Genomic DNA, 25,599 nt, shown 5'->3' on the forward strand with positions numbered 1-25,599 from the left:
AACCTGACTACCACCAGATTACTCTTTGCTCTGAGAGTAAGAGAATATATCTAGGGTGGTGAAGAAGTTATATTGTTCAGTTTTGGTGGAGGTGTCCATCCTGTGTGTGATCACTACCTAACATTAATCATGACAGCTACTTTTTACTTATAAAGAAGCACTGACAGGCACTAGCACAAAAAGCATTGTTAGAACAGCGCCAAAAGTAGTGTAGACAAAAAGAAAGACAATAGGCATGCTGTCACACCTGCATCACAGTAGCGATAACAGATGAGATTACAGCAGTGACAAGATGAGTGCTGACCCAAGCCATATGTCAGCATTCTTATTGGTGTGGTTGTGACAGTGCCCATTTTAGTTACTGTCAGAGTTTTAACAGAATGCCCATGTTAAGGCTGCTTTCAGTGCTCTGGCAATTTATGGAGAAGCTGGATTGGGGGTTTTGGCTGATTATGGGATTTTGGCATCAGAGTTAAGGTGTTGCTGGGGTGCATTGTCTAATGTTCAGGGTGACACCAGATTGGTGTCCAGTTACATTTGATTATATACAGTAGTAGAATGTATATGTTTAAGCTTTGGATAGCCTCCATAAAAGATCTGCATGCAATTGAATAATATTGTATTAATCTTTCCTTTGTTATATTGCCATATAAATATATGCAGTGCATATATAATACATATTATGTTATTTTACACAAAAATTATACAAATTAGTTTAACTGATTACTGTTATTATGGATTACCTGAAAAACTGCAATGAGAGATTTTGATGTTAGCTAAATGCTTACTAAAGTATATTGTTCGTTTGAAGAAGTTGCTCAGTTCATGGCACTAGGTACTGACTACTAAAATGCCTAGTACTGATGCTTGTTGCACCTTCTTGTGAACAAGTCAATGAATCCTTCTGTGCCTCTGGCCAAGCAGATTAGTCAGGCTATTGGTCAGTTTCATCCACTGAGATTTGTAGGGCATGTATGAATTTATCTCTCTGTAATGTAACTAATTTATTATTTTTGTGTGTAATATTCATGTTATCAAATTAATATCTTGATAAAGTACCTAAAGTTCAGGACCTATAGTCATTTTTAAGATAATATCAAGATATCAAGGTATACTAGTTAATATGTGAAAATTAATAAAATATCTAAGCATGCTGACAAAGAAAGGTTAGTAAGTACTTCTGCCTTTTGAGTGAATGTACACATACCTAGATTTTATGTGCAATTTTAAGCGCAATTGCCATGTTTTCTCCCAAAATGCACTGTTTTTTTCACTAAATTCCAGCGCAAACAAGCAATTCTTTTTTACTGATTTGCCAAAATAGGTGAATATTTCTAAGTCTGCCTGGCATCATTTCTTGGGTTTGCCATCTTTTTCATCATCTTTTCCAGTGTTCAGCTGGCAAATGGCATCTGTTACCAATTTTTAAGTGCAAGTGTGCTGTGTCTATTGATGGTTTTACCCATTAGGTGCAAGGAGGAAATGGCTATTTTGTTGCTGCAACTTTTGAGTGTGCTACGGTTTGTTATTTTGAAAATAAAAAGCAGTTCCATACTGCAAATAGCATGGTATTGTTTGCATAATGCTGAAAATTGGTGGTGCATGTTCCCACAGATTCCTTATAAACAGGGAGTTCATGCAATGACTTTGTATCTACTGAGATGAGAGTATTGTAAGGTCAAACAGGGCAGGTCATAACCATTATCCCCCATTACCCTATACTGTAACTTACACCCACTCTTGAAACACTGTAGAGGGGGCGATGATATAACATATGAAAGGGGCTAATAACCTTTGATTACATATATTATCCCTAACTGGCTGTTATCCGAGAAGAAGCTACATTCATGGGGGACAAAATCCTGCTCTTAAAGGGATTCTGTCACAAGAAACAATGTTTTTTTCCCAAATGCATCAGTTAATACTGCTTCTCCAGCAGAATCCTCCATTGAAATCCATTTTCAAAAGAGCAAAAAGATTTTTTTTTATATATCCTTTTGAAGCCCGTCATGCAGCTAGACATATTCTTAGTTTCCCAGGTGCCCTCAGCCATGTGACGTGCTCTGAAAAACCTCAATCACTCTTTCCTGCTGAACTGCAAGTTGGAGTGATATATCCCCCTCCCTTTCCCCTAGCAGCCTAACAACAAAACAAGGGATAGGTAACAAGAAAGCAGCTCCATGACACAGACTGAATTAAAAGCACCTCCCCCCTCTAGTGGGGAAATGGGAAAAACTGCCAATACTGCTTCCCATTACCTTAGGATGGGTTAGTGTATGAAAACGTATCTTAAGGATCACAAGGAAAGGAGGTGATAAACGGGCTTTTCCATGCTTCCTAATAACCCTCACTTTTTTTTCTTAATTGGCAGTGCAGATCACCCCTGCACAATAGTAACATTATTTGTAATATTTAAAAACAAACATGCAAAAAAAAACACATTTCACTTTTTTCATCCATTTTTAAATGTAATTTACTACACCTCAATATCTCCTGGAATGATATCTCTTAGTATCTTGAGGAGGCACAAATGCCTGCATGAAAACAGGTATAATGTAATGATGCAGCAAATATAACAATGCTGAAATGTTTAGAGAACATTATTCGATGGAATTACAGGCAAACAGTTTGAACTTATGATATAATTCAGGACTTGCACTTGTTTTCATTAAATTGATGTTTCTAATTTTGTTGAACTGAAATCTTAATGTATTTTAAACAGTATCATTAAATCAAAACATTATCAGAAGATAATGCATCTTACAGGGTCTTATATTTAGAGCAGGCATGGATACCTGGTATAATTCTTTTATCCCATCTATTACAAAATAAAATTTAATAAGACCCACTAATAATCAGGATGACTGATTTATGACCCTGGTGCATGAGCTGAATGATTAAATAGCAAAAGACGTTATTTCAATGACATTCCTTCACACCAACTGGGGATGCTAAATAAAATGAAGTGCTGTCTTATTTATCGTATTCTCCTTTCCTCAACTGTCTTTGCACTTCCAATGCAATATACATACAAAGGGGCCGATTCACTAATGGTCGATAACGCTTATCACATGCTTTTTTTCATTAAAAAGCATGCAATAATTAAGTCCCGATTCATCAGTCATTCGCATGCGTTAAGATGCATATCGCATGCGCAAAAAATGCATTATTGTAATGCGTTATTTACCTCGCATTGTGTTACTTCTGGCATAGATATAATACTAACGCATAATTCACAAACACATATGAAGCGTTAAATGCACTAAATATCGCATTCGTCTGTGCGAAAATTAACACCTTCTTGGGGCAGGTGGTACGAGAGTGTTTGGCAACACAACATGGACTTTTCAGTGGGATTTTTTCAAGTATGTGTTGGCCCTAGAATGATGCAGCCTCCAGTTTTCAGGGAAATGATAATTTTCAGAACAGTAGTTTTCCGAAAGTAATGGTTACATGTGTAAAATTGTGCGCTAATAACATAGCAAGCGGCGAAATATATTGCTCGCAGCGGGAAATAACGCACACGGCAGAAATTAACGCAAGAAAAATGCTCATTGCGAGTTAAATAATGCAAAGAACATTGCGTCGCAAAAAATAAGAAGCGATAACATTTTTAACACATGCTATAAATGGCGCTTGTTTTATCGCCCTTTAGTGAATCAACCCCAAAGTATTTTTGGCAATGTACCATTCCTTTTCCTTTCAAGCCAACAATGACTTTTTACTCATATTAACCCATCCCCCCAGTACCCATTACTGCTCCCTGACTGCGCCCAACAACAAACAGATTACTTTAGTGATGGAAACTGAAATGCATCTATAGAGAGACCTGTAAATTAGCCCCCTGGTTACAGTAAACTCTTGCTCAGTTACCAATATTGCTATTATTACATCTGTTTAAGTTCTTTTCAGTTCTTATAATTTCTTGGCGAGACAACAGGTTTTTTTCTTCTGTGGGAGAACCTGTTTAGTGTGCTACACTAGCTTATTTACTACCATGCAAGTTGTGTCCTCTCTGTATCTTAGCCCCCAACTGTTAAATTAGCAAAACTGTGGAAAATTTAGCATTTCAGCAAGTGCATTCTCATGCCAAATGTGTTCAATATATGGGACATTTTTTCTATGATTTTTCTGTTGCGCCAAATGAATTGAATTGCAATAGGAATTTTTTCTCAAGTTTTTTTCTCACACCAGATGTATTGGTCAGTGGGTATTTATTCTTATGTTTGTTGTGGCAAAATAAACCACATGGTGAAATTTTAGTGCAGATTTCCCACCTGTGGAACTGCAAATTTTGCCACAAATCCTATAAATACCAGCTAAAAATTGCTCATCCCTTTGTTGACTAGACTGGCAATAAATTAACTTATTTTCATATTGGTCTAGCTAGTCTAGACCTAGTTAGACCTAGGGGCACATATACTAAAATGTGATTTTTTTCTGGCCATGAAACGGGATATGGTATAACATGATAATTTCTGTAGTTCTAAAATGTCTTGACAATGCTTTTATTGTTGGTACGAAAATATCGCAATTGCATTCCAAAAGTCACAAAATTCTGGCTTTGAAGCCTTCCATTGCTGGTTTTGGAAGCCTTACATAGGACTCAATGGCACTCGACAGATCAAACCTGGCGAAAATATAGTCCCGATGAAAGTGTAACCAAAGCGTTAACGAATTCCGAAATGTTCGTAATCTTGCTCAAAACACAATTTTTTTGTGGTAATTTACCGAAATTTTCGCATACATTCCGAAATGTTCTATAATTTAGACAAAATACGAATTTATCTCAAAGTTGTTTAGTAAATGGGCCCCCTAGTCTAGCTAGTCTGAGAACAGAAGACCTTTACTCCCAAGGTTTATAGAGGATTATTATTTGGGGTAGATGCCAAGTAATTACTACGCTGTTTAGATATATGCCTTTTCAACCCATAGCAACAAATGTGTAGCGTGATATTTACACACTAGAATTGCTTCTTGTGATAATTCTTGTTTCATCAAACCTTGATTATGTTATAACATCTGGCATTAATCTACAAGTCTACACCCATACTAAAATCATTCACAAAGCAATTTTACAATGCAAAAACTTAAATGCATCAGGTTCCATTACAACATTTATTAAAGCGTTCATCCAGCTGCTACTAGTATATGGATGTCACAATGGCATAACTGTCAATGGCAATGACAATTTTTTTGCAGTGAATCACAGATTATGGTTTTAACCAAATGCTTTAAATTTGTACATTTTAAGGAATGTCCTAGTGCTGTCAGTGGATGTTGTTAAACTGATGTCTGTTCAAAGCTAAAGATTTCACTAATTAAAAATTACAGAAACAATATAACATCCACTTCGAGACCAATAAACAAAGTGTTCATTTGTCTTCTTTATCACTTTTATATGTATCAAAAAAGTGAAAAGAAAAATGTTTACATGGTTGTTTGATGTTTTAAAGGTTTTGGATCAGAAGTCTGTGTATACTGAATTCAAACATAACTAGTAGCAAAGCAGGCAGCAAACGTATGTAATGCATTCGTTTGTTAACCTTAGCTACAATCACATCTCGCACTATAAGTTTCAGCTCTGTGATTAAGTCAGAAATAGGGTAGTTCTGCAAGTTGTCACATACAGTTATTCTTTTCCAATTTACAATTCATGACATTTAGATCTTAAAAGGCAGAATGGCAGCAAGAACTAGAAAGAGGTTAACAAGATGTATTACTCATATAGGAAGCAGAAACAGTTTCTATTGGAAAGGTCAGCTTAGGCCATTGATAAGCAGAGGGCCCTGTTGGCTTCTGTCCATTTTTACACAGACTAAGCTGTGAACTAGAGATGGAGAAAAATAACTTGGGAAAAAAAATCATCTATAGTTCTTGTGCAAAGTTATTATCTTAGATTTCAATGGATTATACTATTTCATTTCATAAAGGAATGTATCTTCAAATGAAAAAGTGCTTTTTTTCTGTCTGTAAGCAATTCACCTGTTTACTAAACAAAATTAGCTTCGATGTAATTTAGTTTAATTCTAAGCTATCTACTTTCTTCTATTCATCTACCAGTCATGTCATTCTATCTCATCATGATTGATATGGGCAATGATACACAGGGAGATGTCACCTGAGTTAAAAATATTGCTACAGTGGGTGACAAATCTCCCAAAAAATGACAAATTGCCATGAGTAATGTAAATTACTTGCAACGATTATAATGTTAGTGAAAAGCAAGACATTTTTTGGGAGATCTCCCCATGTGTCATTGCCCTAAAAGTCAGTGATCCAGTATTCTTTTGTTCTCTTATATCAAGCACAGGAGTCTGCACAGGAGTCTGATAATCTGTTTGCAGGAGCAAAGTAAAAGAAATGAGAAAATTGAAAAAAAAGACCCCATAAATTTTCAAATCTGATATTTTTACAACACTATTCTCATTAACTTAATATTACACATAGTTTCCAAGGGTAGTTTTTAAGATAATATTGCCTTTTAAAATGTGTGCAAAAATGCTCCTCAAAAAAATGCAGGCATGGGATCCCTTTTCCAGAAACCCATTATCGAGAAAGCTCCAAATTACACGAAGGCCTGTAATTCCATAGACTCAATTTTAATCCAATTATTTGAAAAATTTTACATTACCCTTTTCTCTGTAATAATAAAGCAGTACCTTGTACTTGATGGTAAGTAAAGCTGGCCAAACACACACCTATATATTTCTATAAAACTAAGTACTGTATGATTTTTTGGACCATGTGCGGGCTCTGAATTATTGTCCTGACAATTCGTACCATGGTGATTAGTTATAAAGTCAATCAGGCAGGTTAGAAAATTTCTGTTATACAGGTATGGGATCCCTTATCCGGAAACTCGATATCCAGAAAGCTCCAAATTACGGAAAGCCTGTCTCCCATAGACCCCATTTTAATCAAATAATTCAGATTTTTAAAATTGATTTCCTTTTTCTCTGTAAAATTAAACAGTACCTTTGTATTTGATCCCAACTAAGATATAATTAATCCTTACTAGATGCAAAATAATCCTATTGGGTTTAATTAATGTTTTATTGATTTCTTAGTAGACTTAAGGTATGAAGATCCAAATTACGGAAAGACCCCTTATCTGGAATACCCTTGGTCCTGAGCATTCTGGATAACAGGTCCTATTCCTTCCCTGGAGGATCCATCTTTCCTTGGAAACTTAAGAGGTTTTCAGATTTTTGATGCTGGTCTTTTGTGCGACAATTCGAAAACGTTGAGGTTTCACTGCACCTTTTTCCCACACTGACTTTTTCAGTTCAGACTTTTTAGTAAATGTCAGATATTTGTGGAAACAAGTTTATTCGATTTGTAAAATAACAGAAATTCTATATGTTACAGTTTTAGTAAATTTGCCCCTAAAGTATGGAGATCCAAATTATGGATCTCTTTATCAAGAAAACGCCAGGGCATTCTGCATTCTGAGTTTTGGGTTGATGAATAAATAGTGTAATACTTTTATATATGACCATTAAATACAGAGGTTGCATACAGGATCAGTACAGTAATACTCCTTTACAGTTTAAACACATACATTTTGGAAACCACAGAGGAGCACAGTACTACTCACAAATTAGCAAATTAAACATACCAGTATGCCTGCATTTGAGGCATCAGTGGGATTTTCAGCAACATTTTGGTTCCATGTTGTCTATGCCCATGCATGGCAAAACATATAAACCAATTTTAAAGAGCCTATTTTATATTAAAACAGTTATTGCTTATTTTAAAGTGTAAGGATCATATCATCTAAAACATCTCCTTACTGTATCTTAGATCTTGTTCACCTTTCTTCTGTTAGTAGACAATGCTGACCATTTTGTATTACTTGTACTAATGACTACAGGTAACAGTAGTATTGGCCAACCCATACTCACCCTGCTGTTGTTGCTATGACTAATTCCATCGTATCTACTTCTTTGTCTGTTAACTGTAAATTAGGCTTCTGTATAGCTTCTGTCTGATTTTATAAGTTCATTTAGCTATTCATTATTGATTCTGAGATGCTTCACACCTCCCAAAAGCTATTTTATTTTAATTGCCTGCCAATCCAATACTGACCTCTTCACATTAAATCTGTAGAAAATATGCATTATTTACTAAGTATCAACCCTGCACTTTCAAAATTATTCACTGCATGTACATATTGTGCTGGACTGGTCCACATACCAAGAGAACTCCCATTGGGCCCAGTTATCAGTGGGCCCTCCTGCTTCTAACTATTTGGTTTATTTCATTGTAATTCCAGATGTCTATATGGGAACATAGAGGGGCAATTGATAGAAGAATAGATTATAGAAAACATAAGAGACTAGTAGAATAAAGGGATTGAGTGAGGATAGGAAAAATAAGTTGGTACAGTAAATGGGCCTGTGGTCTATGGTTTTATGGTGGGCCCTTGGCATCCCAGTCAGACACTGCATACATTTTATAAAAACTGGCAGATTTTAAAAGTTTGCTTGTGAATTTTACAAAGCTAGTTGTCTTTTGGCCTACCAAAATCAATTTTGTTTTTTTTTTGTGCATAAAATAATTTACTTATGACAGGTCACAGCTACAACAATGTACAAAATGTTGTTACTTTGATTTAAAACTCTGTACCTGCATAAAGCAAGTAACCATGGTAAGGGCAATGACATGCAATCTCTATTTAAGCATGATTCAATAGTACAGCATAAGCAAGAATATTCCTTAAGCAATAACAAGAACCAGAGAAGTGGAGAATTATTTTGTAGTCAAATTACTGCAGAACTGCTACTGAACGTTTTTACAATAAAGTGCCCTGATGTTTTAAAGCAAGTGTCAATTTCTGTTATAAGGTAAGATTATACATTAGGAGAAATGTGTTTCCTTTCATTTATAAGAACTGGTTATACAAATATACAGTTTAATATAGCATTTAAGGGCTCAGCAACCTTCATTCAGATGTCACAAATCCACTTGAAGCTACCTATTGACTAACTGTGGGTAATTGTGCTGTAGCATAGGTTTGATATGCTACTGGCTTAGAAAGGACCCAAACCTCAATATATCTTGTATATCTTGGTTTCTAAGATATTAGCAGTTTAACTAAACCAGATCACTTGAAAATTCCAGGACTCTCCTATAATTCCAAGTAGGCAATACACTGATTGCAGTTTAATTTGTGTCCCTACAACAGGGATCCCCAACCTTTCTTACTTGTGAGCCACAGTCAAATATAAAAAGACTTGGAAAGCAACACAAGCATCATAAAAGTTCATGGAGGTGCCAAATAAGGGCTACGATTGGCTATTTGGCAGCCTCTATGCACACTATCAGTTTACAGGAGGCTTTATTTGGTAGTAAATCTTGTTTTTATTCAACCAAAACTTTCCACCAAGTCAGGAATTCAAAAATATCTACCTGGTTTGGGTGCACTTAGAGCAACATCCAAGGGGTTGGTGAGCAACATGTTGTTCACAAGCCACCAGTTGGGGATCACAGCCCTACCATATAAGTGATCCAAACAAGTAAAAATGTGGGTTGTGGCTCTAGGTCTAGTACGGGTTTCAAAATCTAGACTCACAAAGGGCTCTGCTATGCCCTGCCTGTATAACCAGTTAACTGTAGGGTCACTGAATTTAAATGAGATTTTTATCTGAAAGATTGGCATTAGTAGTGTAAAACCGCTAATATCTCAGAAACCACTAAACTTAGAAGATGAATGTCAATTTTAAAAGTGAACAGAAAATCAAATCAGAAAAGTAAATTTATATTCAATATACTTTGGGCTGTTCTATATCTATATTCTCTGTGTGAGAAGGCTGGGCCCATTATAGTATAGGCATTTTGGCAAATGTAGAATTAAAATGAGTAGCTGGCCTTTATCTCCTGCTGCTGTAGATACAGGAAAACATTTCGCAAATGACAGCATTGATAGTATCTAATAAGCCATTTAGATGGAAGTGAATTTCCATTAAAGGATACAAAATTATTAATTGTGTTATAATAATGTAATTTCCCTGTCATTAAAGTACTTAAATGCATTTTTTTGTTAAACATTAGAATCAAATATTGTTTTAAACAATAATTAAGTCAACAGAGCTATTATTTGCTATTACAAAGGAGTCAAACAATTCTTTGTCTTTTTATCTTAAAGAAGAAAACAAATAAGGAATTTCTACTTTATATACTGCATGTTAGGTTCAGATAGTCCCAGCTATATATTGTGTCTGATGTTTCATGACTTAAAAGCAATCCCTTTATTTAGACTCTCTATTTTCACTGTCTCACTTCCATTTTCTTTAAAGTTTAATGCACACTTTGATTTAATTCACATATGTTTCCCCAAATTGTTTAAAAAGTTTTTTTACAACAGGGACATCAGTAAACTGAAGAAGAATCTTGAAAGATTGTCTTTGAATTAAAATAAATTGTTTAGCCCACTAAACACCACATAAGGAAAGGCATTTTACTGCCTATAGATTAGCCACATAAGTGCAAGCTAGAACACTATATTTATTCTGCACAAAGCTTTACCATACCTGAGTAAACAGCCCTAGAAGCTCCCTCTGTTTGTTTAAGCTAGCATCTGCCATTTTAGTTTGGTCTAAGTAGCTTCCTGCTACAGCTCTAGCTGCCGGTAGCTCAGATTACACAGAGTTGGGAGGGGAAGCAAATTCTCATGGGATTGAGAGCAGGGGAAGGGGGAGGGAGATAGGAAAGAGATGCAGACTTGTGCCCTGAAGGATTTTTCTGAGAGCAGGAAGTCTGACTCTGAAGGACATGTGTACACAAAAGAAGAAAAGAAATCCTGTGTTCCTTTGGAAAGAGGACCCAGTGCAGCTTTTTTATGAGTGCTTATGGCTGTATTTACATAGACCTTTCTGATGGAGCTTACTTAAGGTACCCATACATGTTCAGATTTTAGACTTCTTCCGACAAAGAAGACTATGCAGATCTATTTGATCCATTTTGCGGTTTCACCTAAATTTTTGTTTCCTTTTTGGAACTGGTACTTAAGTACATTTTTGTGTAAAAAAATAAAATCAAGTCTCTTGAAATGCGTTTTCTCGGTTTGAATAAATGTCATTTATTACATTTTCTATTAACAAATTTGCCAAGTTTCTGAAGTAATTGAACAAAATGGTATTTGTCTATTATACTGTCACCTAATGAGATTGAAGACTGGAGCATAACTAAAAGCCCTATGTAAATATAAATTATTGTTCTGAATAAAAAGTTTGGTTAACCTACAGTCATTGAATCAATTAAATGATTCATTGTAAGAGGTACAATTTATAACATATTATCTATGTAAAATACTGGAAAGAATTTATTTGGTGTACTATGCAATAATCAGTGGTGAACAAAAATTTGTCCAAGGTCAGAAGACTAAAAAAATTTAAAAAATCTAGACAGGTTCACTTGGAGTTAATAAAGATGTTAACGGAAAAAAAAGTGTAAGATCTTCTGATTTCAAATACAGTTAGGCAGAGAAGGAGTTAATCAGAATTGAACAAAGTTATAGACATACAGTATCTGCATCGCATTTAGCCATGACCTTTCAAAAGGATTAGTCTCAGATATCAGCTAGCCAGCGTATGTGTGAGTGACAGAACAGATGCATAGAAAAAGTGATCTTATAGTTTCGGTCCGTTTAAATGTAAACTATATTCCTGCACCGTATAATACAAAATACCTCTCGTTGTTCTAAGATATTATGTTAAGCATGCTTGTGTGTTGTGAATTATATTTAATCATATTTAAGTTATATATTTAATGTTCAGGAGTAGGAATTGTACGCTATTTTAAATATCATATGGAATATGTGTATATGGAACGCCTATGAGAAATCCATTTCACGGTCTCGGGCGACATCATGCGGATTTCTTACATTATGACAGAATGATGTAATGTAACGCTTTATAAGGGTAAAATAAGATGATTGGAGACACAGGGCGGAGAAATATACGTAATTGAGAGTAAATATAGTTCCTATATGTGGTAATGGATAGAAAAAGGTATATAAACCAGCTGTCCTAAGACAGGGCAGATCTCACGTGGATGAATTTCATGGAAGCCTGCTAACATCACTTTCCACGCTACGGAACATCAAAGATCTCCTGTGTCCAGAAACAACGTAAGAAAGACTTTGCAACCATTGAACTCTTGGGACTTTGAGCCAAACTTATATTCTCCGTATGTATTAGCTGTCCTATGGAATAAAGCCTTCCTTGCTCCTGATACTTTCTACTCTGTTTCACGTCGAACCGATAATAATCGACTGGGATTTAACAATTAATGACGAGCCTAGCCTATGACTGATTGCTGTGCATTCCGGAACGTTATCCTCTCCCTGTCACGGTCAATTTAAAGCGTATCCTATTCAAGTACCCTTTAAAGGGGGGGAGGGCTACTCTCTGCGAGGAAACGGAATTCAGCATCAAAAAGAACCTGGAAGAACAGAAAAAGTTCAGGACTTTTCGGAGGAAAGCGGAAAAATTCGGTGATCACCGTCGGAGGGAATTTGACCCTTGGTACCAAGTCCTCAGTCTAAAAACTCGAGAGACGGCGTCAGTCTTGAAGAGCGCATCAGGACGACGACAGGACAGGTAATTATAATTATGGAATTGATAAATAAGTTTGCAAATCAAAGTAATGTGATTTATAAGTTCATGTCAAATGCTAATACTGATTCAGATTTATGGCATAGTCTTTACCAACAATGTAGTGAAGCAAATACCCTACTGGACCGTAAATTTATTTGTCCAAACAAACAGAGGCTTAAGTTACGAAATATTTTGAAGATGATTCAGATTTTTCATAATATGGTTTTTAAACACGATCACAGTCAGATGATTTGCTCTAATCTACAGAGAAATGACACAGAAAATGACATGCATGAATGCTCAAACTGTAACATCTTAATGGACCATATTTTAGAATTAGAGCAACAGATAGCAAATGCTGATGAGGTTAAGTTAATATGTGCAGGCAGAAGAGCTCAGGCTTCAGGGCAAGATGAGGAAGGTGGGGAGGAGCTAGAAGAGCTAAATGATGCCGAATCTGCCCAACAGAGGAAGCGTCAGCTCTTGGACAAAGCCGCTAAAATTAAGTTAAAAATTCACGATCAACTAATGAAAATCCTTAAAGATATACCTGCCTATAACTTAAACAAAGATACTTTCATTAATGCAGACATCCTTGAATCAAATTTAAACAAATACAACCTTTCTGATTCACAAAAGAATCAGATATTCAAGGTGTGGCTCCCCACACATTTCTCTAGACGTCTAGTCCCACCCATAAGTGAGCCAATAATAGAGGCAGGACAGACTAGACACGGTACAAAAACAGATAGGCTCCAACAGTTAGTGTACCTTACTACAGGGGAAGAACTCCCATCTTTAGAGGTAATAGAAACCCTAAAAACATCAGCAAATGAGGATCCATTTGCATTTTTGGTTGTTTTTGAACAAGCCTACAGACTTGTTATGGGTCTAAAACAGGACGAAACTCCAGAATCTATGATTTCAACCTTTGTAAAAAAATTCAAATATCTTGACCCAGCAGCGGCAGTTTTAGTGTCTAAAATGCGCACGCTAGAGGACGCTGCAACTTTCATAGACAAATATAGAAGACAGCTAAAATTAAAACCCAAAATAGCTGAAGTCACTCAGGTAACAAATAGGGTTATGTCCACCCCCGAGACAGGCCCAAAACCCTTTAAAAGACAGGGCACCTCTGCAACAGGGCTGCACAGCCTAGTCTGCCATAGGTGTCAGAGGAAGGGACATATCAGAAAGTACTGCAGAGTACCAGTCAAAGATTTACCACCCAAGGGAGTTGGGAGGGATAATGGGGTTACAAGTGCAGCCTCAGCCCCACCTGCTAACACTCCAGTGGCACGGGAATCACCCTATGCACCACTTCTGAGGCAGGTCAGGGAATTGACAATTAACTCTGGTGCACAGCCTGTCCTCAATTCACAGGTATACCCAGAGGAAGTGGTCAATCCACAATGACTAGAGGCCCCCACTTTTCACCCCCTACAATACCTCAGCCCCCTATCTTTGGACGGCTCAGGAAGGCCTTACCTCCAGGCCATTTTAGCTGGAATCCATACAGAATTGTTAGTTGACACCGGGGCTCAGTTAAGCATCATAGGTAAAAAGTTGCCACTAGAAGCTGATCCAGCAGCACCTAGTTGTACTGTTGTCGGTTTCAACGGAAAGGGACACACGACTGCAACTATGTTCGCAGACGTTCCTTTAACCATCCCTGGGTACTTACAGACCAAGGTAGATTTCTGGTTTTGTGAGGGTGCAGACAACATTCTGGGAACAGATGTCATGCAAAAGAGGGGATGGATTGTTGATCTAGGCAACAAGGCGATCTGGAAAGATGCCCGAGGGAAGAAACCAGTTGTGATTGATCCATCAGAATATGGCCACTTGAAAACTGTATGCTCCACTGAAATTACGGTAAAGGAGTTTCAATGGCCAGATACTGGGGATAATCAAGTTCTCACAGAGCTGGTACACAAGTTTCCAAACTTGTGGGCCCAATCCAAAAATGAGTGTGGTCTAATGGAAGGTGTACGGGTTAACATCCAAGGAACAGATCCCCCTCCACAAAGACAGTACAGACTCCCTCCTGAAGCGATAGAACCTATAGGACAAATTATTCAGGATCTGGAAAAAATAGGAGTAATTACTGAAACAACCTCCAAATGTAACAACCCCATATGGCCAGTGAAAAAACCGGACGGGTCATGGAGATTAACCATTGATCTAAGAATGTTAAATAAACATACACCACCCCTCACCCAGCTTGTGGCTGAGATGCCTGACACAATGTCAAAAATCTCAGCTACTGCAAATTGGTACTCAACACTGGACATAAAAAACGGGTATTTCAGTGTAGAACTCGATGAGGGATGTACCTATAAAACGGCCTTCACTTTCCGCCATAAACAATTTGCCTTCCGCCGACTAATCCAAGGTTGGTCCCTCAGTCCCACCCTGTTTAATAATGCCCTTGCGGAGAAATTAGCCATGTTCTCACGCCAAGAATGTCTCCTCCAATATGTGGACGACATTCTACTCCAAACGGTAGATAAACAGGAACATTTGATTCTGTTAGAAGAATTGTTCACGATACTCTCTAATGCAGGTTTAAAACTTCATACCACTAAGGTGAAGTTACTACAACCAGAGGTCCAATTTCTGGGGATCCAGATAGGCCCAGGTTACAGGAAACCCTTACAGGAAAGAAGCAAAGCTATTGCTACACTTCCTGTCCCAACCTCACATAAGGCCTTACGTCAATTCCTGGGATTGTTAAATTTTTCCAGAGAATTCATAGAGTCCTTTGCAGAAAAAGCTAAACCTCTCTATGAACTCTTACAGGGTAACCAATCCACTTTTGGTGACTGGGGCCTAGAACACCAGGAAGCATTTGAGACTCTCAAAAGAGATCTCCAAATGGCTCCTGCATTGGCCACAGTGGATCCAGCTGCTCCCTTTGCATTACAGGTACACACATCTGATGTTTCTATTTCAGCTGTAGTGTTACAACTCCAGGGAGAAAATTGGAGACCGGTAGGATATTTTTCCAGGCTGTTGACCCCAGTAGAAAGAGGATTTGAGGTTTGTGTCAGACACCTTCTAGGAGTCCATTTTGCGGTAAATGCATCCGAACATTTGGTAGGATTTAAAGAAATTTGTTTGCAAACTCCACACACCCCATTAAAGCTTCTCCTTGAGAGAAACATTCCGGGCGTGTCTAATCAAAGATTTGCACAATGGTTAATTGCCTTATCAGGGAGGCAAATCAAGGTCGATCACAAGGCAAAATACATTCTTTCACAACTCATGCAGTATGAGGGAGAGATACATGAATGCCTGGTAGATGCAGAAGAAACCTTACCAATCCTGTTCCGGAGAGAGGCAAGTACCACCGATGAGGCAGTATTTGTAGATGGGTCCAGATTTTTTGCAAACGGTAATTACTACACAGGTTATTCTATTTGGTACCCAGACAGAAATCTTGCAATTAAACACAAATTGCCAGGATACTTTTCTGCGCAAAGGGCAGAACTAGAAGCAGTAAAAACAGTCTTAGAAAGAGATCTAAGCGAGGGAAAACACCCCCTAGTCATCTATAGTGACAGTTCCTACGTAGTCAGATCCCTGACAGATCACTTAGCGGTATGGCAACGTAGAGGATTTGTAGATGCCTCCAACAAGACACTTACACAAAAAGAGACACTAGAGACAACATTTAAACTTGCCATGGAAGCACCACGTCTCTATGCAATTGTAAAAGTGCCTGCTCACAAGAAAGGTGAGGATCCCCTTATCGTAGGAAACACAATAGCTGATTCCCTAGCCAAAGAAGCAGCACTTAATGGAGAGGAAGTAATGCCCAAAACACCCCTCACAGTCTCTCCAGTTAAGAAAGCAGACACACGATTTCCCTCATTTGAAGAGGAGCAAGCGAAAGATCCATCTCTTAATCCTCAGGTTGACCTAACATTCCCCTTTATTCGTGAGAATGGAATGTTATTTCATGACTTAAACGGGAAATTGCGTCCTGTGGTTCCTAAACACTTACAAATACCATTCACAAAATACAATCACGAAAGTTTAGGCCACATAGGACAGAAAAGCTTTTGGAGGTATTAGAAGAAAAATTTTACTGGGAAACAATGAAAGACACAGTAGAAAAGGTAGTAACCTCTTGTCTCATCTGTGCCCAAACCAACCCAAGGCCTAAAGGTCAACGACCACCTTTACAGCGTGTTCCACCCGCAGACGGACCATGGTCCACACTCCAAATAGATTTTATAGGTCCTCTACCGTCAGGTAAGTATGGGCTTAAGTACGCATTGGTAATAGTGGATGTGTTCTCAAAATGGGTTGAAGCCATCCCCTTAAGGAGGGATGACGCACAGTCTGCAGCCAAGGCTTTGTGGGAACATGTGTTTTCCAGGTGGGGTTTTCCACAAATTTTAGAGTCCGACAGGGGAACCCATTTTACAGGTCAGGTGATGCAAGCGACCTGTGCGCTATTGGGCGTCGCCCAACGCTTTCACCTACCCTATCGACCGCAATCTTCGGCTGTCGCGGAAAGATCTAACCGGACCCTCAAATCCAGATTAACAAAAATGTTACTGGATAGAGGAAACACCTGGGTGGACGCACTACCTGCGGTCCTCCTAAGTGTCAGAGGAACCACTTCCTCCACTACAAAGTATACACCTTTTGAACTCATGACAGGAAGGCAGATACCACTAGTTTTTCCAAACGAACCTTTCTTGTCTACACCACAGAGGGATGCCATTGCAAAATCAGAATGGTTGAAACTTTTACAGGAAAACTTGGCTACCATACTCCCACATGCCGCCTCTAACATGCAAAAGATCACTCCTCCAGAATTTACAAAGTTTCAAAAGGGGGGGATGGTAATGGTTAAAACCCTGAGAAAGGCGGGACCCTGGTCCTCAGGATGGGAGGGACCTTACACAATCATAAACAAATTAGGTCCGGTAACATTACAGGTACAAAGACCTTCCGACTCAGTACAAAACAGGCGTAGACAACAAACTTTTTGGGTCCATGCGGACCAATGTAAATTGTATGTTCCAAAAGAATGATACTGCTTTGTTTTAACAGGAAACAGGAACCTACTTGTGGGATTCCAACATGAAAACAAGGAAAAAGAAATCATGCACAAGACAGATCTTCTTCATTACAGCCATCCTTATGATGATCGGGATAACAATGGCCTCAACAATCACCAACCAAAAGATTCCATCAGAAAGAGTCCGGAGAGAAGAACCGGAAGCAAGAGAAGAACAAACGGAGGCAAAGCCCACAGGAAAAACACGCATACTAGGAGAAATCCTAGAGGAGCAAGGACCAGAAGAACCAACGGAAGTACAAGGAGAACTATCTCTCGGAACTCAATCAGGTCCAGTTTTGAAATTCTGTGTAAGAATCCCTTTTCTTCAAGGAGGACAAATCCGGATTGATATAACTTTAGGGCCTAGAGCCAAATACAAATGGATGAAAGGGACGTATACATATGAAAATAACACTCAATCATGGGAATGTAATGTAGACGACTTTGCAGTTTGGACACTAGAAATTAGAGGGGAACAACCACTAACATTTAGGAGTAATCCAGACTTAGGGGAAGCTCACATATCTAAACAAGGCACCCTAAACCCTCTTAACCTTTACTCGTCTAGAATTTGGATGAAACAACTCAGACCAGGAAGATCATCCCAAGATAGGGAAGCAGGAGACGATACTGTAGGAAGAGTTTGGGAGATCCAAGCGGATAGGGGATTAGAACCCATAAGCATACAAATGTCATTCTTAGAAAGTGATGTTGTCTTTCCTGAAATCAGGATATGGCCAGAAAAAGTAGAATTGCAGGAAGACTTGTCTTTAAAACTAAGCTGTGGTACACGGCTGAGTTTACCTGCAGAGGCCACAATATCCTGGATTCGAGGAAAAGAAGATCTAGGAAGCATTACTTTTGGTTCACAGGTTGTCATACATCAAGGTATTATGGGTAAGATAGAATGGTCTGATCAAACACTCAAATTTAAGTCCAAAGCGCTAACACTTGCAGATCAAGGTAACTATGAATGCTGTATTTCCATTCAGAATAAAACTGCATGTAAATCAGCTAAGGTAACGGTTACACCTCACCCACGTAACATCTCTTGCTCAGGACAAAGTTTCATACCATCAAGCCCTTTCCAAATTAACCATTTTCACTCAAAACCCCTTCTAAAAGATGGGCAATTTATTACTATACTGTGGCACTTTAATCGGTCAGAGTGGAAAATTTCCACACGATACCCACAGTGTAGGCCTCATTTGGTGAATATGGAGAAAGGAATGGACTACTGGTTTGGAAACAGGGAACATAACATACCCAGAGCAAGGAGAGATGTCATAGGAAAGATCCTAGGAGGTTTTGGAACCGTGGGATCTGTAATGAACAGCATGAGCATTGGCTCTTTACAGAAAGACTTAGAAAGTACAGGTTTACTAGACAGCAAGGGTATTCACGTCCAAAGGAATTTGAATCAAATCTTAAATTCCATGGTTGTCAAGACAGCTTCTGTTCTGGGTCCTTCAGTCCTACACCTGCAGGAAACAACCGTGGGGCTCTTGAAGAGTTCAAATATAGCTGAGGTAGCCAGAGCCTGTATGGAAATTCAAATTGAATATTCCACAGATCTTAAAGTCACTGCACAGGCCCTGCATGGAGGAATTACACCTTTAGGAATCCGTAATAGCTTACCAGAGGAATACAGAATAGCTTTAAACCATCTTGATCTTTGGATCAATAAATGGATGGGTTGCAATGAAAAAGAATGTCTAGGCACTTCACTAATCCCACTAGCAGGCCAAGAACTACCTGTTTATTCCATGGCTATCTTAGGAATACCTGTTAGTAACAATCAGTTGTTGTTTTATAAGTTACAGTATAAAGATTTTATTATACCAGCTGAACCAGCTGAACCAGAACAAGTAGATTTATCTGCATGTTTGCATTTTAGTTCAAAAGTCCTTTGCACTCCATATCAGATTAGAACGGTTTATCATTCATGTTTTCATAACCAATCTATGTGCCCCGTTCAAGTTGAAACTATTAAATCTACATATGATCTAGTCACGCCTATAAACAATGATAAGATCTGTTTTCAGGTGATGACAAATGATGAAGAGGTAAAAGTATTCTTTCATTCATGCACTGCCACTTCTAAGCTCAAAAGAGGGCTCTATTGTGCCCAAGACGGTCCAATCGAAGTAGTGCTGAGGAATGTCAGAATACCGGTCCCTAAATACCTTTCCAGAGATGTTAATAGTATTCCAATCCAATTTAACCTATCACAAGTCAGTGAGTTTCCATGGAAAGAATGGGCAGCACGACTAGAACAAGATCAGGGACTATTGCACTCACTACATAAGCAGTTGCATGAAGCTGAAGTTATCTTCCAACACGAGCAAGGGAATTTAGAGTTAATCGAACATGATTTATCAGGAATGTCTGGAATGACATGGTGGAAAAAATTCTCAAAATCGGTTCAATCTTGGTCGCATACTTCCGCGGGAACCGCAGCAACAAATTTTATGTTGCATCCATTTATCATTCTATTGTGTGTATGTCTCATTTGTATTTTTATGCAAGTTTGTTTAATTTGTAAAACAAAAAGCATGTATCGCAATTTAAGGCGGAGCCTAGAACAGGGCGAATTAATTTTAAGGGAAATGATTATTCGAAAAAACTAACTCTGTTCTGTCACGAAGCGAAAGGGCCATGAATGTGTGAGTGAATGTTGACTTAGTAATTTCTTTAGAATTCCAAAAAGAAATTAAGGGGGGTTTGTAAGATCTTCTGATTTCAAATACAGTTAGGCAGAGAAGGAGTTAATCAGAATTGAACAAAGTTATAGACATACAGTATCTGCATCGCATTTAGCCATGACCTTTCAAAAGGATTAGTCTCAGATATCAGCTAGCCAGCGTATGTGTGAGTGACAGAACAGATGCATAGAAAAAGTGATCTTATAGTTTCGGTCCGTTTAAATGTAAACTATATTCCTGCACCGTATAATACAAAATACCTCTCGTTGTTCTAAGATATTATGTTAAGCATGCTTGTGTGTTGTGAATTATATTTAATCATATTTAAGTTATATATTTAATGTTCAGGAGTAGGAATTGTACGCTATTTTAAATATCATATGGAATATGTGTATATGGAACGCCTATGAGAAATCCATTTCACGGTCTCGGGCGACATCATGCGGATTTCTTACATTATGACAGAATGATGTAATGTAACGCTTTATAAGGGTAAAATAAGATGATTGGAGACACAGGGCGGAGAAATATACGTAATTGAGAGTAAATATAGTTCCTATATGTGGTAATGGATAGAAAAAGGTATATAAACCAGCTGTCCTAAGACAGGGCAGATCTCACGTGGATGAATTTCATGGAAGCCTGCTAACATCACTTTCCACGCTACGGAACATCAAAGATCTCCTGTGTCCAGAAACAACGTAAGAAAGACTTTGCAACCATTGAACTCTTGGGACTTTGAGCCAAACTTATATTCTCCGTATGTATTAGCTGTCCTATGGAATAAAGCCTTCCTTGCTCCTGATACTTTCTACTCTGTTTCACGTCGAACCGATAATAATCGACTGGGATTTAACAAAAAGAAAACAGGACAGTTGACATAGAGCAGACCTGAATGGTTGTATATTTAAAGGGCTTTTACAAAATTATTACAAATAATAAAAGTATATATAGACCACAAATAAACCCCACGGGCAAATCTATATAAGGCACAAGCCAATAAAGTATATCAGTGTATGGCCTTTGTCTGGGTTGCAAAACAGCCTGGGTACAGGATTGTGTGAAATGATTTCCTAGAATAGTCTACCCAAAGTACAAATAAAGAAAACATTCAGAGTCTAAATCAAGCACAAAGCTTAGTATTAGCTGCAGGGCAATAGACAATTTATATAAAGCTGGTCAGAGACAGTAGAGTATGTTAGTATACAGACTATAAAAGTTACTATTAAAAGAATCTCATGGCTGGTTTCTACATAAATAGTTTTAAAACCCAGTGTGAGGCGCAGAGCACAGCTCACACTATCTAAGGGAGCCCTGTTCAGGAGTTTAGTAAAGGGATCCACAGAGCCTCGTGTCCCCTGATGCTCCTCAGATTTCATGTCCGAAATAACAGGAAAGCTAGGTTATGTATATATATGTCCTGCTTTTTCACACCTTTCCACACCATGGTAATGTATGGATCTACTTATTTTTACAACTAGTGACTTAGCGACTACAATATGTGAAACTCCCTTGTAGCACGTTAGATTTTAGGCTGTCTCTGTGTGAGTAGCATCTCTAAGGGAGATTGTTTTAGGTGGCATATATATTAGTTTTTAATGAAAGGGTTGAATGGCTTTTAGGACGGGGAGTACCACACTGGCAGAACTTTGATCTGACGTGGTGGTGGCAGTGGAGGTGGGGCCTAATTTATCATGCATTGGACTACTAATCCAGGGACACAACACAATGAAGTATAATTTTTGGCCATAAACGTGTGTAGTTTTCAGTAGCCTCTCTTTTTGCATATTGTTTCCCTGCCTTGTTTATCTGGAAGTGGTCTGGCTTTGGTATAAGGCTAGAACAGGAGTTGTTTTGGGTGGTCCCAAAGGGGGCAAATATGTGGAATAAACACAAGCGCAAGTGCAATATATTAAGAAAGGTACTTCATATTCATACATTCAACTTTGCAACTTGTGGAGCCCCTTCAGCCTATTCTGATAAAGTACACATTGACACAAGGGAACCATAGAATTATCTTCATCCTGGTGCACCACTAATTGTCATACTATACTAGTAGACCACTAAAGGGGCACATGAACAGCCCATGCACTACTGGGAAATTACTTAAAAATGACAGCTTGACACTCACATAGAAGATACCCCAGACATGTGGGTTTCTTCAGTGAAAAGGAGCTCCAGTGTTGGGTCCAAAGTTAGTGATTTTAGGTACTGGGACGTGCCTAAAAAATTGACACCCCACTCCCACTCCATATGACTTCCCTTGCTCTTTAATATGTCATGAACATTGCTCCAAAAATAAATGTTTCCCTTTCTCAGACACTGCCACTTGTAGGATTCCAGAACTAATTCTACCTTTGAAATTCACATGAGCCTCACTGTAGAATTCAGATGACTTATTTTAACACCCTAACCCTCTCCATGTAAATGTGCTTTGCCTGCATTTAACTCTGATTCCTACAACTGATCTGTCATAACTACAAGAAGATGTAATTAAATTAGCCTTCCCTGAGAAACAATTCAATGCTAATGTACTACTTCCAAGCAATAACTTATTTAGGGGGTAATATAATAACATGCACAAACTTTGCTTTAGGTCTAGTGACTCATAACAGCCAGGCATTAGCTTTCAAAGAGTAGATCAGTAAAAGCTGCCTATTAATTAGTTGTTATTGGTTACTATAACTGAACAAACATTGCGCCCGATATAACATGAAATTTCATAAACACTTCATTTATGTTATGGATGTTGACTTAACCTTAAGGCTAGTACAGCGTTCTCAACCTGTGGGTTGGGACTCCTTCGGGGGTCGACCCTTTCACAAGGGTCACCTAAGACCATCAGAAAACACATATTTCCGATGGTCTTGGGAATAATTTTATGGTTGGGGGTCACCACAACATGAGGAACTGTATTAAAGGGTCACGGCATTAGGAAGGTTGAGAACCACTGGGCTAGTAGGATGAAATGCTGTATGATAGCTTTCCTTGAGCCTTTGGCAAACCTTATTTTAGTCAGTCGTGCCACTTAGGCCAATACAATTGTAGATCTGATTATAGTTTTCTAATAATTTCCAAAACATTCGGTCAAGGCTGCTGAATTTTCCTGTAAACATAAAACCAGTTTGATTCCTTGCCTTGGTTCTTGTAAAATGGCAAATGGTAACTGGGCACAAAAGTTAATGACAGGCCACAGATTCTTGATCACAATTATCCTGATCCTTAACCACTGTGGGGAAACAAAGCAGGGCACAAAGCAAACCATTACATGTGAAGCACTACTACATAGATGTTGTGATCAAAGCTAAATCCTTTAGGAGGATTATCGACATAGAAATCAGGAAAATCCTGCAACTAAAGCACTTTTGTTTTCCACATTTCAGAAAAAACATTGCTAAAGCTGCTGATTTCTTGATGACAGATCACACGGGGTCTTAACAGCAAAGCAGGTTCAGCTTTATTGTTTCAATTTATTTTAAAAATGCCATCTAATTAAGACAATGTGATTTGACATGCCAGTAATAGAATGCAGCACTTATCTCTCATAAATGTAAATACACAGTCAGTTTTCTAATAGAGAACAAAACACAAAATGTTTCAAACTCACTGCATGGCCTTTGCTGTACCTTAGTAACTGCTCTTCGACACAATACACTGAAACCTACAAGATAACATACACTCAAATGAGACCCTGTCTGGTGCCTATTGAAGCAAAAGTGGTACCAGCTTGGCAAAGGACTATGCCACATACTGACAGAAACACATACAGTGCCTATAAAGACTTTAAAATTATTCAAATACAATACTTGGAGAACTTAGTCACAGATTTAATGGCTTTATGAAGCTTAATAGATTTTTTTAATGAAGTGGGTGAATAGTGGGAATCATTTGCAAACAAAGGGTTTGTTGGCTCTAGTGCAGGAACACTTATGCACAAATAACATTTGTGCTGTCTTTGTTTTTCCTACAGCTGTCTGAGAAAAGCAAATCACTGATTGCTATAGGTTGCTGCCCAGATGATAATTTGCCCAGCCTTAGCAGGGCTATGAATGTCCAGGTGAATTAATTCTTCAATCTCTCAGCATATGCAGACATACTTAAGGTATTTGAACAAATGTATCCATGGTGATAGTGGAAATCAAGGGTGCCCAGACTTACTGATATGGGGTCTAATTGTAGTGAAGTTATTACATGGTCTACCACCTCCTATGTTACGCTGCTATGATAAATGTTACTTTTTGTATTATAGTCCTGGAAAATAGAAAGCATTGTATTTAAACAAAATGCACCCATTTCTAAATCAATTGTTTTACAAATCTGAATAATGGGAAGTATACAGAAGGGTCTGTAGACACTGCTAGCTCACGTGATCTAGTGGTTACCAGCTCCAGATCTACAGCTGACTCCCTATTTGGACACCCCTAACCAGAGGGTGCCTTTACATAAAAAATGTTTTGTTGTGAATCAGTAAAAAAAATAAGGAAAATGCCTTTTTTGGCAACCAGAACACAAATACCTGTCCCTGTTTCCAGACAGGATGGGTGCAATAAAGTTATCTGTGTAGTACAACACTAACATCACTTCTGCATGAATGGGTTGCTGGCAAACATTTTTTAATAAAAATAAAGTATTGCTCACTGCTCAATCCAGTATTTTAACTCCATTATATATACTTAGATGCACTAAAACAAAAGAAATACTCTACAACAGTTATTAAGAATTATTGCAGCAAATTAGAAAATATAATTAGAAATATAATTGTATACATATATATATATACACACAAGTGTGGACAGATAACTATATCCAGTTATGCACCCATTTTAGAATCTATATTGCTATGCAACCAGTGGTCCAGTGGTAAAGGTGAAACACATTCATGAAATACATGAAACAGGATTTTCAGACACTATGGAACTGGTTTTTAGCAAGAAGCAGCTTTTCTAATTAGAGATAACGGTGCACTGTGCAGCTTCCATTACTCTACCTATGCCCCGGCATATCAAACAATCTGTAGCTTCTGTGGCAGTATTCTCAGATGATTGCAATAGTTCAGACAGGCTATACAAAACACAGACCACCAGTGAACAGTGCTGTCTAGCAGGACCCTCTGCCAATATTTTCCCTGCAGATTGCATACCTTATTCACCCCCTCCCCCTCCTGGTTTTAAAGAGGTACAGTGGTACTGGACACACATGCTCCCCGTTCATA

General features: G+C 38.1%; 2 protein-coding genes across 3 annotated transcripts in view; one reads left to right on the forward strand and one right to left on the reverse strand.

The window, feature by feature from the left end:
- frmpd4 (FERM and PDZ domain containing 4) overlaps positions 1 to 25,599 on the reverse strand; it is a 204,973-nt gene that overhangs the window by 178,949 nt on the left and 425 nt on the right. The gene's annotated exons all lie outside the window — the stretch shown is intronic.
- On the forward strand, positions 11,459 to 21,192 carry LOC116408864. The gene is made up of 2 exons (XM_031896996.1): positions 11,459 to 12,605; positions 17,673 to 21,192. The coding sequence occupies exon 2, from the start codon at positions 17,703 to 17,705 to the stop codon at positions 20,310 to 20,312; it is 2,610 nt and encodes an 869-aa protein (XP_031752856.1). The 5' UTR covers positions 11,459 to 12,605; positions 17,673 to 17,702; the 3' UTR covers positions 20,313 to 21,192.

The sequence above is a fragment of the Xenopus tropicalis genome, chromosome 2 (assembly GCF_000004195.4).
Source record: "Xenopus tropicalis strain Nigerian chromosome 2, UCB_Xtro_10.0, whole genome shotgun sequence".
Lineage (NCBI taxonomy): Eukaryota > Metazoa > Chordata > Amphibia > Anura > Pipidae > Xenopus > Xenopus tropicalis.

What these genes read in the sequence shown, in the direction of transcription:
- LOC116408864 (XM_031896996.1), top strand. Translation starts at nt 17,703, where the DNA reads ATGAAAACAAGGAAAAAGAAATCATGCACAAGACAGATCTTCTTCATT.